Source organism: Elephas maximus, chromosome 8, assembly GCF_024166365.1.
Source record: "Elephas maximus indicus isolate mEleMax1 chromosome 8, mEleMax1 primary haplotype, whole genome shotgun sequence".
Taxonomy (NCBI): Eukaryota; Metazoa; Chordata; class Mammalia; order Proboscidea; family Elephantidae; genus Elephas; species Elephas maximus.
Window position 1 is genome coordinate 7,296,181 of NC_064826.1, and position 17,428 is coordinate 7,313,608.

Genomic DNA, 17,428 nt, shown 5'->3' on the forward strand with positions numbered 1-17,428 from the left:
CCCTACAGCATTTACTGCTTCTTTGAAACAGGGCTTCCTTATTTGCCCCTGCTCCATGTCCTTCCAGACCTCTCTGCCCAACCCCTGTTTAATCACTTCCTGTAGGGTGGCTCATGGCTTAAGGAGCCCTGGTGGTACAGTGGTTAAGTGTTCAAATGCCAATCTATCAGCTGTTCTGTGGGAGAAAGGAGTGGTAGTCTGCTTCCATAAGGATTTACAACCTAGGAAACTCTATGGGGCAGTTCTGCCTTGTCACATGAGGTCATCCTGAGTTGCAATAAACTTGATGGTAACAGTTTTTTTTTTTTTTAATAGGGTTGCTCAGAGGCCCTCGACACATGCACAGGTTTGCAAACCTGCTGAGAGAGTGCTTTTGCATCTTACATCCACATCACAGATGGATGACTGATATGTATAAACTAAGCAGGTGCTGTCGAGCTGATCCCGACTCACGGCAACCCCACGTGTGTAGATTATAACTGTCCTCCATAGTGTTCTCAGTGACCAAATGTTTGGAAGCAGATCATGGGGCCTTTTCTCCAAGGTTACACTGGGTGGACTCGAACCTCCAACCTTTCAGTTAGCAGCCGAGTGCTTCAACTGTTTCCACCACCCAGGGACTCCGTCTGAAAACTATTTCCTCCCTAATACAGCATCCCAGCCCAGGGGGTCCTCTATCTATGCCCACTTTTTAGAGGGTGCCTAGAAATTCTCAACCACCCTTGGCTATTAGTGGCACCATGATGCCTCCTTGTGGCCAGTGGGGAAGTCTCTAGAAGCTCCCTTCCTACACTGGTCAAAGGAAACCTGTGCACTAGAATGAGCTACTGAGGGGCTTAGAAAATCTTCCAGTTCCTCACTGTGCTACCAGACCTGTGTGGTCAGACCACCTCACTAGTAGACTGGGGAGATTAAGTCTTCTAGCTCCTTCTCTCCTTTCTTTAAGTCTGACTATACAGTACTCAGTGCAGGTGTTCCTGCCTTTCCTGTGACCATGCTGAGTCTCTTCAGGTGTTTGGGGAAATGGACAGGAATATTACCCTAAATGCCCCTGATATTCACTTTATATACAGCTTCCTATGACATTTTTTTGTGTCCCCTTCTATAACCATAGCTTTCTTCTGCTTATTTCTAGAACACCTCCTTATTGGGGGTCTGTAATATACCCAACATCTTATAAGCAACCCATGCTCTTCACAGTAAAAAAAGTCAGCCCTATGGAGAAAGGGAAATTAGCTTTAATCTCTGATAACAGACCTGGCTCTCTAACTAAAAAATCAGACTTTTAAAAGTAGTTGGAAATAAATATATTCTACACAAATGTAACTTAAAAAAATAACCACCAACATCACCGTCGTTGTCATCAAGAGTCCTTCAAACCAGCAGTGAATGGATTTTTATTCATTTTAGTTTCTGTTGGGGAAACTTGTTTAATGTTATTAATAGAAGAGATTTGAGGAGGTAGTCACAGTCCGAGTCCCAAATATTTCAGATTAGAGAAACAGGGTAAGCAAGGAGCCTTCTGGAGTTACACCAGAATAAACACACAGAAATAAGCCCACTGTTGCTGGATCAGTTCCGACTCATGCAGACCCCACGTCACACAGTAGAGCTGCCCCATAGGGTTTTCTTGGCTGTAATTTTTACACAAGCAGATCTCCAGGCCTATCTTCTGCAGAGCTGCCAGAAGTGCAGCCAGGACGCTCCTCAGAAGTGAGGATGGTAAGATTTCATCTTCTTGCTGTGGCAGACTATCAGGAGGGGCCAGTCCCTGGGGAGGGACATCATGCTCGAGAAAGTAGAGAGCGAGTGAAAAAGTGGAAGACCCTCAACGGGATGGATTGACACAGTGGCTGCAACAACGGCCTCAAACATATTAACAATTTTGAGGATGGTGCAGGACCAGGTCACATTTTATTGGATGCACATAAGGTCACTATGAGTCGGAGCCAACTCGTGGGCACCTAACAGGGACCACAAAGCTACTAGAATCAGTACTGCACTCTTGTACCTGTCTCTGCCCTGCTACGTGCAAGAGGGTCCCTTTACCTGGAAGGTGAAGACTGAGTCTTAGCGTCCACATATCTGTTTTGCGGAATAACAACAAAATGTTTTCCGATTAAGTCATGCAAATAAGTAGTCCTCCCAACATTCCAAGAACCTTTGTAAGTGTTCCACATCTAGGACTGCAGTTAATATTTAACATCCCTTCAATTTTGCCAGTCTATTAGGGCAAAAGTGTACATTAGTTCTACTTTGTATTTTTCTGATTGCTCAGGAGATTGAAGACATTTTTATATTTATAGGCCTCTAGTGTTCTCTGCAGGAGCCTTGGTGGAGCAGTGGCTAACTACTCAGCTGCTAATTGAAAGGTTGGTGGTTCAACCCCACCAGCCACTCCGAGAAAGAAAAGACCTAGTCATGCGCTCCCGTAAAAATTACAGCCTAGGAAATACTGTCGGGGAGTTCTACTCTGTCGTACACAGTTGCTATCAGTCAGAATAGACCCAAAGGCAACTGGGAGTGTTTTCTGCAAGGTGCGTTTTGGCCATATTTCATTTTGGTTGATTTGCTAATACTTATTTTTAGGAGTTCTTTACAAATTTTGGGTACTAAATTTTTGTCAGTTATTTGTGTTGCTAATGTCTTTAGTCTTTTTTGGCTTGTGTTAGCACTCTTTTTCTCATGCTTTCTGCTGAGCACAATTTCTTAATATAGGAGAATTTATCATTCTTTCCTTTGGGCATACAGTTTTCAGTCTTTATAAGAAATCTTTCTATAGTCCGATGTCATAAAGATATTCTCCCATATTATTTACTAGAATTTTTACAATTTACGTTTAAACATTTAACCCATTTAGAATGTGTTTTGTTTATGCTGTGAGGAAGGGTTTAATTTCACTTTTTCTTTTTGTGTGCAGTTATCCACTTGTTCCACAATAACTTATTTTATATTACATTTTCTCCCATATATCGGTAACAACAGCTCTATCATGTATTAAGTTGCTATATATTCATGGGCCTAGTTTTCATCTTACTATTATTTTCCTTTGGTCCATTTCTTTGTGCATCTTTCATTATCTGAAATTGTACAATAATTTGATAAACAGTAAAGTAAGTCACCTTATGCTGTACTTCTTTAAGATTATCTTGCCTTTCCTTGTCTCTCTTTTTCACATAAACTTTAGATTCTCCCTGACAAGTTTCATAAAAATATTTCTGATGATTTTGGTTAATAATGCATTCAAGACGTAGCTAATATTTCAGGCATTTGGAATATTTTTATGACTGGGTTTACTTATTCATGAACATAGTATATCTTTCTATTTCAGACTTTTAAAAGTCTTCCTCTTAATTTTTTAAAACAACATTCTCCACTAAGATCTGTTTACCCTCTGATAGATTTTTTCCCCCTAGGTGTTTTATATGTCATATTATTATTTGTAAATGTTCTCTCTCCTCTCTTGCCATTACTTTTTTTTTTAATTTTATTTTTTAGGCAGACCATCAATGTAGGGTGGACATTCTAGATTGTTTTGAGGACTGACGACCCCAACTGTCCTTGTAAATTTTAGACTTTCCCCTTCAGTTGGTAAATATTCACAGAAAGGAACATTCCAATTTTGTATTGGAGAGCGGTGGGGTATAGACGTGAATATCCAAGTAGGGGAAAAGCATTTGGGGCTCAAAATTCAGTGCTTAGGCTTCTGTTAATCTGTTTTCAGTGTGGACTATTCTCTCTCCTCTGCATCTGATGCTTACCTTTAAAGTTACTGATACCAAAAACCAAAAAACCCATTGCCATACAGTAGATTCCAACTCACGGCAACAGAATAGAACTGCCCAATAAGGTTTCCAAGGAGTGGGTGGTGGATTCCAACTGCCAACCTTTGGTTAGCAGCTGAGCTCTTAACCACTGGGCCACTGTTGTTGTTGGGTGACATCGAGTTGATTCCAACTCATTGAGACCCTATGTACAACAAAATTAAACACTGCCCAGTCACGTACCATCCTTGTGATGGTTGTTATACTTGAGCCCATTGTTGCAGTCATTGTGTCAATCCATCACGTTGAGGGTCTTCCTCATTTTTGCTGACCATCTACTTTACCAAGCTTAATGCTCTTCTCTAGGGACTGATCCTTTCTCATAGCATGCCCAAAGTATGTGAGACAAAGTCTTGCCATCTTCGCTTCTAAGGAGCATTGTGGCTGTGCTTCTTCCAAGACAGATTTGTTGGTTCTTTTGGCAGTCCATGGCATATTCAATATTGTTCGCCAATACCACAATTCAAAGGGGTCAATTCTTCAGTCTCCCTCATTCGTTGCTCAGCTTTCACATGCACACGAGGCCATTGAAAACATCATGTCTTGGGTCAGGTGGACCTTAGTCCTTAAAATGACATCTCTGCTTTTTAACACTCTAAAGAGTTCTTTTGCAGCAGGTTTGCTCCATGCAACGCGTTGTTTGCTTTTTTTTGACTACTGCTTCCACGGGTGTTGATTGTGATAATGCCCAGAAATTCTTATTTAGCTGGCATGGGGTGTGCCCTTGGCATTGGCATTCTTGAAATGTCCCCACGTGATTCTAAGGTCCTGCTGGGGTTGAGAAGCCCTGCATCTTGTTTCTCTTCTCTGGAGAGCGACCCAGGCTCTCCTGGGTCAGAGCTGTGCAGGGTGGAGCAGGGCATCTAGGAGGGGAAAAGCTCCCTAAGCAGGCCTTGAATCAGTCACCCTCATTTCAGCACAGCTGCAGCATGCATTTCAGAGGGATTATTCGGGCTTCCAATTCCCAAATATTTCTGGGATCCTGAGGAATGGGAATTAGCTACTTTCTGGTCTCCCCCAACTGCCAACTTAGTTGTTAACTGTCTGAGGTCTGCTACACCCATTATCACTCACTTTCTCATGTTCTCTATGCCTCCAAAGCTTCGATATTGTCTTCTTTCCCGGTCACCTTTTCTTAAGGGCTTATGTCATTTTTAATCCCTTTGCTGTACTTACATGAGATTTTTACATTGTATGCACTCATGCAACCACCTCCCAGATTACACTACAGAATATATATTTTCAGTATACGCAGTAATCCTCCAATCCCTTGTTCCTCCTCACTACTGTTTGGATTTCTATGAATAAATATTAGTTCTACCTGTTCTTAACTTGTATATGAATAAAATCATAAATTATGTACCCTTCATGCCTGGCTTCTTTCACACAACATAATGTCCTGGGATTTATCCATTTTGTTCTGTGTGTCAGTAGTTTTTCTTCTCTCTCTCCTTCTCATCCTCTCCCCTTTTGTCCCTCTCTCCTTCTTCTTCTCATTCTCCTTCTCTTCCTCCTCCCCCTCCTCCTCCTTCTACTCCTTCTTCTTCCTCCTTCTTCTGGGTAGTATTATATGAATACATTAACTTTTTTTTCTTCTTTATTGGAATTCGATCGTTTCTGGGTTTTAGCTATTTTGAATAAAGATGTTACGAACTTTCCTGTTAAACATATTAGCAGGTTCCTCAGGAAGGTGCCTAGGAGTGAGATTGCTGAGTCAGAGGGAGATCCCTTGTTCCTCAGTTCATCCACACCCAGGCCAGGCTCTTCTCCAGGAAAGCTAGTGAGTGTTCCTCCATAAATCTCTTTTCCCAATACGGAGAATTTGGACATCAGTTTTTTCACAAATTAATACCTCTTTTATCACTGATGTAATGCCAGGGTGACTCCCTAGCATAACGGCTTTGGTTTAAAGTAGAGTCGTGTGGTATAAAGATCTTACCCTAGACTCAGTCGCATATCTATTTATACCTATTTATTTATTTGTCAGTTATGTATGAATCAGACAAATACAGGTTTCAGCTATGTGGTAGTGTTACCGAACCCTAGAAGGTGAGTCCTTATCCAGCACTCTGTGACTTGCCACATATCTGGACACCAATCCTTGAGAAAGAGAAAGTAACTTTTAATGCAATGCCCAGAGCAAGGAGTCGGGAGGAAGTTCCTCAGATCCAGCTCCCTGGGATATGGGGAAGCACTGCTTATATGTGATTCGGGCATCAAGATAGTGGCTGCGCAGGTGTACTTGGGAGGGAAAATTCCAGAATGCAGCCAGGAAACAGGAGGTGACATGGTTCTTGTCGGACCTCTTGCTTCAGAATAGAGTCCAGATGGTGATTTTCCTTCTGGTTCATTCCTCCTGTTGCAGCGTCCTCTGTTGAGGTCAATTAGTGGTCACAGCTGGCCCTTCTGTGCATGCGGGGTGAACCAAATCTGGCTTGGGCTAGTTTAAGTACTAATAGAAATTTACTGACATTCATGGGATCAAGTTACAGTAGATGCTATGGGATTCCAAAGTGTCAGATCAGATCCTTCTCTTGTAGGATCTGTTGGCATCCCAGAATATGTTGCAAGTCATTATCAGGGATGAATTATCCAATAAGCAGGGTACACACGGGCTTAATTGTACTTACTTACCAATCTGTAATGCGCAATTTTGCCTGTTTCTCAAAAGATGTGGTGAAACACATGTGAAATTGTAAACTACAGATTAGTAATAAACACAGTTAGGAGCACTGGTGGCGCAGTGGTGAAAGCACTAGAGTGCTAACTGAAAAGTTGGTGGTGCGAAATCACCAGCTGCTCTGCAGAAGAAAGATGTAGCAGTCTGCTTTGGTAGAGATTTACAGCCTTGAAACCTATGGGGTTGCTATGAATCAGGACCGACTTGACTGCAGTGGGTACCTTGGTTACTGTAAACTGGTGCCTATGCTGCTCACTGGTTAATCCGTCCCTGGCAATTATCCACCTGGTACAAAGATCTAACAGCTTCTCTTTCCAGGTGAAGATCTGGGCCTTCTCTTTAGGCTGTAGGCGTATTTTACAGAAAGATCCCGCATTGTTCCGTGGTGGTCAAAGGGATGTATTCACCAGACGCCTGTGGACATTTCCTAGAGTCCTTCCCCTCCCCTGAGGTCAGTGGGGAGTGGACAGCTCCAGCGGGTGAGGAACAGCCAGTACGTAGTGGAGTTGGGAAGAAGCTGTACCTGGTGTGGTGACCTGCCAGCATCCTCCGCTGAATTTTGTTATAGCTACACCATTATCCGGCCATTAATATGAACTGACAGTTGCCTCGTTAACCTCTCTAGCTGCACTCAAGGGGAGTGTGCTCCTGAGTCTCTTATTCTAAGCTCTTTGCCTTTCTCCCTGTACATTTGCTCATCGAGGGATCGCATGCAATTTCATTCTCCAGATGTGATAAATGTGCCGAGTCTCTCCCTCCATCCAGTTCCGTTCTTGAGCATCCAGCTGATTCCTGCGTACTTCCTGTTGGATTTCTGCCCCAACAGCACCTGGTCTGAAAGTAAATCGTGGTCTTCCCCAACCTGGCTCTCCCAAGCCACCCAGCTCTAGTAGTCATCTCCACTGCCTCCCTGTCTAGTGACTCCCATGTCTAACCAGTTACCCATCCTTTTGTTTGACTACCTAAACATATTTTAAATCCCTCACTTCCCTGTATTTCTACCCACACCATCATCGTCCTAGACCATCTTAAGAGTACAAGATCCCTGTGTCAGTTGGCATGAACTGGGGCTGTGTCCAGACTTGCCTTTCTCAACCCTGCTGACTGTTGGGGACTCAGCTCACATCCATTCCCTTGGGCAAATATGGCCACAGTATTGACTGTAATTCCATCCAAATTTGTCCTTCTTGGACCAGGACCATCAAAGTAAAATCCTAGAGCATTTTGATGACCTAAATGTGTAATTCTTTTTTAGATGTAGCACTTTCTTTCTGTGTTTAATCACTCCTGTCAAGGCCTATGCAGTGTGGTTTCATGGTTTGCTATTGTGGCCAGAGCTACCTAAGAGCACCGTGACATCTGTGTCCTTCCGTGTGTGTATGTGAGAGTCTCCCTGGGTGTAAACCTGTAGACTGAGTCCTCCCTCATTAACATAACAGCCTCTAATCCTGCTTCGTTAACATCATAGATGGAGGATTTACAACACATAGCAAATGACATCAGATGTCAAAATGTTGGACGATCACACAATATTTAGAATCATGGCCTAACCAAGTGGAACACGATTCAATCCATAACAATTATGAAAGTATGAGAAGACAACACCGAATGTTGGCAAAGGTGAGGATAGACAGGATGAATTGCTCATCACTGGTGGGAGCATAATGACAGAAACTATTTGGAGGCAGTTAGGCATTATCTCATATAGTTGAACATTCCTAAACCCCTTGACTCACCAGGGACACCTCATAACACCAAGGAAGTAGTTCCAGGAGCAGAGCTTGTTCTTTGGTCCTGGGGTGACTGTGCTGAGGAGCTTATCGATCAAGGGAAGATTGATGACAAGGACCTGCCCCCAGGGCCGACAGAGAGAGAAAGACTTCCCCCACAGCTGCACCCTCAATTTGGACTTGCAGTCTACTAGACTGTGAGAAAATAAACTTCTGTTTGTTGAAACCATCGTCTTGTGGTCTTTCTGTTGTAGTAAAAAAACAACAACTAGATAACTAAGACAATAATCGTATGTATATAAGTTTGCATATCATTATGTCTTGCTTCAAATTTTCCTGATCTCCAATAAAATTAAATATCTCTGCAGGCAAGAAGGGAATGGGACGACGTATACAGAGCACTGAACGAGAAAAACTGCCAACCAAGGATCATATATCCAGCAAAACTCTCTCTGAAATATGAAGGAGAAAGTAAGATATTTACAGATAAACACAAGTTTAGAGAATTTGCAAAAACTAAACCAAGACTGCAAGAAATGCTAAAGGAGATTGGCCGGATGACCAATAATATCAGGTACCAGCACAATACAAGGTCACAAAACAGAACGTCCTGATATCAACGCAACTCAAATAGGGAAAGCACAAAAACAAACAAATTAAGACTAATTCTAAAAAATAAATAAATAAACAAAATAATACACATAACAGGAAATCGTGGAAATCAATAGATAAATGATCACAATAATCAAAAAGAGGGACTAAATATAGGAGGCATTGAACTGCCAGATGGAGAGTGACACAAGGCGATATAGAACGATACAAGTTAGGTTTTTACTTAGAAAAATAGGGGTAAATAAAAAGGTAACCACAAAAAGGAATATCAATTCCATAACTCAAGAAAAAAGCCAAGAAAAACGTAACGACTCAATAAACACAAAGTTAAACATTATGAAAATGAGGATCTCACAAGCTACTAAGAAAAATGTCTCAGCACAAAAAAAATGTGGAAAAATGAAATGGCCAACAACACACATGAAAAGGCATCAAAATGACGGCACTAAAAACTTATTTATCTATAATTACGCTGAATGTAAATGGACTAAATGCACCAATAAAGAGACAGAGAGTCACGGACTGGATAAAGAAACACGATCCATCTATATGCTGCCTACAAGAGACACACCTTAGACTTAGAGACACAAACAAACTAAAACTCAAAGGATGGAAAAAAATATATCAAGCAAACAATAAGCAAAAAAGAAGAGGAGTAGCAATATTAATTTCTGACAAAATAGACTTTAGACTTAAATCCGCCACAAAGGATAAAGAAGGACACTATATAATGATAAAAGGGACAATTGATCAGGAAGACATAACCATATTAAATATTTATGCACCCAATGACAGGGCTGCAAGATACATAAATCAAATTTTAACAGAATTGAAAAGTGAGATAGACACCTCCACATTTATAGTAGGAGACTTCAACACACCACTTTCAGAGAAGGACAGGACATCCAGTAAGAAGCTCAATAGAGACATGGAAGACCTACTTACAACAATCAACCAACTTGACCTCATTGACTTATACAGAACTCTCCACCCAACTGCTGCAAAATATACTTTTTTTTCTAGTGCACATGGAACATTCTCTAGAATAGACCGCATATTAGGTCATAAAACAAATCTTTGCAGAATCCAAAACATCGAAATATTACAAAGCATCTTCTCAGACCACAAGGCAATGAAGCTAGAAATCAATAACAGAAAAACTAGGGAAAAGAAATCAAATACTTGGAAAATGAACAATACCCTCCTGAAAAAAGACTGGGTTATAGAAGACATCAAGGAGGGAATAATGAAATTCTTAGAAAGCAACGAGAATGAAAATACTTCCTATCAAAACCTCTGGGACACAGCAAGAGCGGTGCTCAGAGGCCAATTTATATCGATAAGTGTACACATACAAAAAGAAGAAAGAGCCAAAATCAGAGAACTGTCCCAACAACTTGAACAAATAGAAAGTGAGCAACAAAAGAACCCATCAGGCACCAGAAGAAAACAAATAATAAAAATTAGAGCTGAACTAAATGAATTAAAAAAAAAAAAAAAGAGAACAGAAAAACAATTGAAAGAATTAACAAAGCCAAAAGCTGGTTCTTTGAAAAAATTAACAAAATTGATAAACCATTGGCTAGACTGACTAAAGAAATACAGGAAAGGAAACAAATAACCCGAATAAGAAACGAGAAGGACCACATCACAACAGAGCCAAATGAAATTAAAAGAATCATTTCAGATTACTACGAAAAATTGTACTCTAACAAATTTGAAAACCTAGAAGAAAGGGATGAATTCTTGGAACAATACTACCTACCTAAACTAACACATTCAGAAGTAGAACAACTAAATAGACCCATAACAAAAAAAGAGATTGAAACGGTAATCAAAAAACTTCCAACAAAAAAAAGTCCTGGCCCAGACGGCTTCACTGCAGAGTTCTACCAAACCTTCAGAGAAGACTTAACACCACTACTACTGAAGGTATTTCAAAGCATAGAAAAAGACGGAATACTACCCAACTCATTCTACGAAGCTACCATCTCCCTGATACCAAAACCAGGTAAAGACATTACAAAAAAAGAAAATTATAGACCTATATCCCTCATGAACATAGATGCAAAAATCCTCAACAAAATTCTAGCTAATAGAATCCAACAACACATCAAAAAAATAATACACCCTGATCAAGTGGGATTTATACCAGGTATGCAAGGCTGGTTTAATATCAGAAAAACCATTAATGTAATCCATCACATAAATAAAACAAAAGATAAAAACCACATGATCTTATCAATAGATGCAGAAAAGGCATTTGACAAAGTTCAACACCCATTTATGATAAAAACTCTTACCAAAATAGGAATTGAAGGAAAGTTCCTCAACATAATAAAGGGCATCTATGCAACCAACATCACTCTAAATGGAGAGAACCTGAAAGCATTTCCCTTGAGAACGGGAACCAGACAAGGATGCCCTTTATCACCGCTCTTATTCAACATCGTACTTGAAGTCCTAGTCAGGGCAATTAGGCTAGACAAAGAAATAAAGGGTATCCAGATTGGCAAGGAGGAAGTAAAGTTATCACTATTTGCAGATGACATGATCGTATACATGGAAAACCCTAAGGAATCCTCCAGAAAACTACTGAAACTAATAGAAGAGTTTGGAAGAGTCTCAGGTTATAAAATAAACATACAAAAAATCACTTGGATTCCTCTACATCAACAAAAAGAACACCGAAGAGGAAATAACCAAATCAATACCATTCACAGTAGCCCCCAAGAAGATAAAATACTTAGGAATAAATCTTACCAAGAATGTAAAAGACCTATACAAAGAAAACTATAAAACTCTGCTACAAGAAATTCAAAAGGACATACTTAAGTGGAAAAACATACCCTGCTCATGGATAGGAAGACTTAACATAGTAAAAATGTCTATTCTACCAAAAGCCATCTATACATATAACGCACTTCCAATCCAAATACCAATGTCATATTTTAAGGGGATAGAGAAACAAATCACTAATTTCATATGGAAGGGAAAGAACCCCCGGATAAGCAAAGCATTACTGAAAAAGAAGAAGAAAGTGGGAGGCCTCACTCTACCTGATTTCAGAACCTATTATACAGCTACAGTAGTCAAAACAGCCTGGTACTGGTACAACAACAGGCACATAGACCAATGGAACAGAATTGAGAACACAGATATAAATCCATCCACGTATGAGCAGCTGATATTTGACAAAGGACCAGTGTCAGTCAATTGGGGAAATGATAGTCTTTTTAACAAATGGTGCTGGCATAACTGGATATCCATTTGCAAAAGAATGAAACAGGACCCATACCTCACACCATGCACAAAAACTAACTCCAAGTGGATCAAAGACCTAAACATAAAGACTAAAACGATAAAGATCATGGAAGAAAAGATAGGATCTACCCTAGGAGCCCTAATACAGGGCATAAACAGAATACAAAACATTACCAAAAATGATGAAGAGAAACCAGATAACTGGGAGCTCCTAAAAATCAAACACCTATGCTCATCTAAAGACTTCACCAAAAGAGCAAAAAGACCACCTACAGACTGGGAAAGAATATTCAGCTATGACATCTCAGACCAGTGCCTGATCTCTAAAATCTACATGATTCTGTCAAAACTCAACCACAAAAAGACAGACAACCCAATCAAGAAGTGGGCAAAGGATATGTACACACATTTCACTAAGGAAGATATTCAGGCAGCCAACAGATACATGAGAAACTGCTCTCGATCATTAGCCATTAGAGAAATGCAAATTAAAACTATGATGAGATTCCATCTCACACCAACTAGACTGGCATTAATCCAAAAAACACAAAATAATAAATGTTGGAGAGGCTGCGGAGAGATTGGAACTCTCATACACTGCTGGTGGGATTGTAAAATGGTACAACCACTTTGGAAATCCATCTGGCGTTATCTTAAACAGTTAGAAATAGAACTACCATACAACCCAGAAATCCCACTCCTCGGAATATACCCTAAAGATACAAGAGCCTTCACACAAACAGATATATGCACACCCATGTTTATTGCAGCTCTGTTTACAATAGCAAAAAGCTGGAAGCAACCAAGATGTCCGTCAACGGACGAATGGGTAAATAAATTGTGGTATATTCACACAATGGAATACTACGCATCGATAAAGAACAGTGACGAATCTGTGAAACATTTCATAACATGGAGGAATCTGGAAGGCATTATGCTGAGCGAAATGAGTCAGTTGCAAAAGGACAAATATTGTATAAGACCACTAGTATAAGATCTTGAGAAATAGAAAAAACGGAGAAGAACACATACTTATGTGGTTACAAAGGGGGGAGGCAGGGAGGGAGGGAGGGAGAGAGATTTTTATTGATCAATCTGTAGATAAGAACTGCTTTGGGTGAAGGGAAAGACAACACTCAATACAAGGAAGGTCAGCCTAATTGGACTGGATTAAAAGCAAAGAGGTTTCCGGGATAAAATGAGTGCTTCAAAGGTCAGCGGAGCAGGGGCTGGGGTCTGGGGAACTTGGTTTGAGGGGACTTCTAAGTCAATGGGCAAAATAATTCTATTATGAAAACACTCTGCATCCCACTTTGAATTGTGGCGCCTGGGGTCCTAAATGCCAACAAGCGGCCATCTAAGATACATCAATTGGTCTCAACCCACCTGGAGCAAAGGCAAAGGAAGAACACCAAGGTCACACGACAACTAAGAACCCAAGAGACAGAAAGGGCCACATGAACCAGAGACCTACATTATCCTGAGACCAGAAGAACTAGTTGGTGCCCGTGACAATCGATGTCTGCCCTGTCAGGGAGCACAACAGACAACTCCTGAGGGAGCAGGAGACCAATGGGATACAGACCCCAAATTCTCATTAAAAGACCACACCTAATGGTATGATTGCGACGAGAGGAATCCCGGCGGCAATGCTCCCCAGAACTTCTGATGGCACAGGACAGGAACCATCCCCGAAGACAAATCGTCAGGCATGAAAAGGACTGGTCAGTGGGGGGGGGGAGAGATGCTGATGAAGAGTGAGCTAATTAAATCAGGTGGACATGGGAGAGTGTGTTGGCAACTCTTGACTGGAGGGGGGATGGGAAGATAGAGAGAGAGGGAAGATGGCAAAATTGGCACAAAACGAGAGACTGTAAGGGCTGACTCAATAGGGGGAGAGCAAGTGGGAGAAGGGAGTAAGATGTATGTAAACCTACATGTGATAGACTGATTGGAATGGTAAATGTTCACTTGAAGCTTAATAAATATTAAAAAAAAAAAAAGAATTAAATATCTCTTCCTCTGTTAATTGGTCAAATATGTTTCTTCTTCTATTAAATGCATGTGCATGTTTGTTTGTTTTTCCCCCTTCCTTCTGGGTCATACAAGATCGGTGGTCATTGTAATATTTGGTTTTCCCTAGGGAAAGGTTTCTGCGCAAGGGATTACACTCACTGCTTCACTTCTCTGCATCTGGCTTCTGACAGAGCTCTCTATGTCCTTAGACAAGCCATGTTGTTGGAAGTCTCCCTTATATGCTCCTCTGCCTTCTCTCTCCTTAGTCACCTCTCTCAAGAGTTAGCTCAGCCAACACCTTCCCTGTACCTCTTCTTACCTGTTCATTCATCAAGCAAAGTACTATGTAGTTCATCATGGAAATGTTCTCATGAGTGAAGCTCTTGTTTGGCTGACTTATCCCTCTTTATCTCGAGGGCCCAACATGGTGAGAAGATGGTGTTGAATAGTCTAGGAAAGCTGAAGTCCACGTTTACCACAAAAATCTCAGGAATTTTATTATTACATTTTTTTTTCTACCTATAGTGAATTTTTCCAATCATGTTTTCCATCATTAACATGTGGCAGAGTCAGGACAACCATCCAGGTTTTATAATTTTCAGTCCAGGGATGTCTCCATGTCGGTGGTCACTTATAGACCCAGCGCCATGCCCGTTTTCTGGGTTTCACACAAGGTGCCCCCACACTTCACACTCAGACACTCTATATATACATACGAACATACACATTCCCTATCTACACATACGCACACACACACTCTCAATCTCTCTCTCTACACACACACGCACACACACTCACAGGTGTCTCAGTTCAAGGAGCTGTGGTTTCCTACCCTGCACACCCCTCCCACAGGGCCCACGGACCCCTGGGGAACAGAAGGGGGCGTCCAGGCAGAGGTTCTTGCTCAGGTCCCTGATCTCTGCCTGGCACTGTGTCACTGGCACCACAGAAGTAGAGGCTGCTGTCCTGAGCCTGTGCGTTGGTCACCGTCAGATTTGAAAACGTGAAGTCTGGGTGGCTGATGGGGAACTTGGCCCCAGTGAAGCCTTGCTCGTGGGTGACGCCGGAGCCCTGGACAGAAGTTGCGATCAGGGTGAAGCCCTGCTCTGGAAGCTGGAGATACCAGAGCATCCTTGTTGCCTGGATGCCCGTGACGTGGCACTTGATCTCCACTGAGGTCCCATTCTTGCAGATGGCCCAGCTCGGGTGTTGAGAGACAAGGGCACCCAGCATGGAGCCTGGAGACACAGAGGCCAAGGGTGAGGGGCTCTAGGCCAGGAGCCCTAACTGACCCAAGGAGATACCTCAGCCTCACTCCCCACTCTTCCCCCAGCTCCAGAGAGCCCTATTTGTTCTGTGAAATCTCCCTGTCCTGCTCTCAGGATCACAACCCCAGCCCCCTGACTGGTCATCTCTCACCTTGCCCTTTAGCTGTTGGAGGGCACGGCCGCACCTTCTCACAGTCACACGCACATACACAGACAGACACACACAGTCATATACACACACTTACACACTCACACACATATACACATACACACACATTCATATACACACGGGTACACATGTTCATGCAGGCACTGACATATACACTCATACACACATACTTGTACACACCTCGTACACACACTCACATACACTCTCACACATGCACACACATAAGCACACTCACTCTCACGCTCATACACACACTACTTCACACATATACACACACTTACACACACTCAAACACACCCACACAAACACACACACACCCACATGAGGCACATACCGGGCCCCAGGAGCAGAAGCAGCACCAGCATCCTCCACGGCTGGCCTCTCACCACACTTTCTCTCAAGAGACTGGGTCCTGCTCTGGGTTCTTCTCTGCACCCCTAGGGGGCTCTCCTGAGGAACGCTCTGATCTGCCCCCTTGGGATGAGCTCACCAATGGTGCAACCTGCATCCGTTTCTCAAAGGTCAGAGAACTAGGCATTCCCAAAAGAGGACTCAGGCTTTCTAATCCAGCCTCTAATTTTATAAGAGATAAGCTGAGACCTGGAGCTTTGAAATGGCTTATGCACCTTCACACGGGGTTGTAGTGAGTGGGAATCGGCTCGATGGCAGCTCACAACAACATCTACGCAACTTTCTTAGCCGTATAAAAGGAAAGGGGGTATCTGTGTAGTGGTTGGTGTTATTGTCAGTTTTTTTCTTCTGTGCAATGTTTTCAGTTATCAGACCAAGACAAATCATGGTTAATCATGACAGCTACTGGTGAGCATAAGAAATCCTAGGCTGTAGGTGCAGTGTTTCTTCATGGCTGTGAAGAGGACAAAGGAGCCTGGTTTCGCAGTGGTTAAGCACTCGACTGCTAACTGAAGGGCAGTTTGAACCCACCAGCCGCTCCACAGGAGAAAGATGTGGCAGTCTGTTTCCATCAAGATTACAGCCTAGAAAACCCTATGAGGCTGTTCTCCTCTGTCCTATAGAGTAGCTATGAGTCAGAATTGACTCCACAGTAGTGGGTTTGGTATTTTTGGTGATGAGGACACCCCTTTGTTCACTCCATGTGGCATTTACTTCAGGACTATGGCATGAGAGTTCACCTCATGGAATGATGGGCCTGATCCTGGAAGTGTTTATTGATCATTGCTCGCAGGTCTCTGTGTAAAGCAACATGGAGACTGGAGGATAGTTAATTCGAGTTACTTTACTGTAGTGGACGTCATAGTTGAGTATTGGCCCGTGGAAATGGGTCCTAGGAAATTTAGGGAATTTCTCTCTGCTTTGCGTGTGCTGGACTACTTGACCTGCAGGATTACTCCTGGAAATGAAGAGCAATTGCAAAGAGCCTCAGGGTTTTCTCCAAAGCATTTTGCTTTCATTTTTATATGCCCTCCTTTTAGTTCATTTTTATATAGCAGCAGCAGCTTCGTGTGCCTGGCTGGGCTGTAGGAGGAGGGCAGGGTGTGGACACAAAATGCCCAGGCCTGTGGTTGGGACACTTTTGTGCACGGGGAGGGGGTGGCCGTGCTTCTGTGTGGCTTGCTGCTGGCACAGAGGTACAGAGCTGTGTGGGTCATTTGGGCCCGTGTCACCACCAGAGGGAAGCACTCCTTCTTCTGCCGAGAGGCACTGTGGACTGCAGCTGCACCTCCTTCCTGGATGTCATTTATCACAGGTGAGTAGTAGACCAGCTTCCGCCCCTGCCCTGGGTCCTGCTGGTACCAGTCCATGGAGTAGTCATCGAAACTCTGTTCACAGCTCAGGGTCATGTTCTGTCCTTTCTCTCAGACCGGGTATTTTGGGTCTGAGAGATT

At 42.4% G+C, this 17,428-nt stretch overlaps 1 gene segment (V, D, J or C); it reads right to left on the reverse strand.

Annotated features, from left to right (window-relative positions):
• Positions 1-14,954: 14,954 nt before the first annotated feature.
• On the reverse strand, positions 14,955-15,953 carry LOC126082141 (T cell receptor beta variable 20-1-like). The segment is given in 2 exon segments: positions 14,955-15,364; positions 15,898-15,953. Coding segments are annotated over 2 exon segments (441 nt in total).
• Between the last annotated feature and the right edge of the window lie 1,475 nt (positions 15,954-17,428).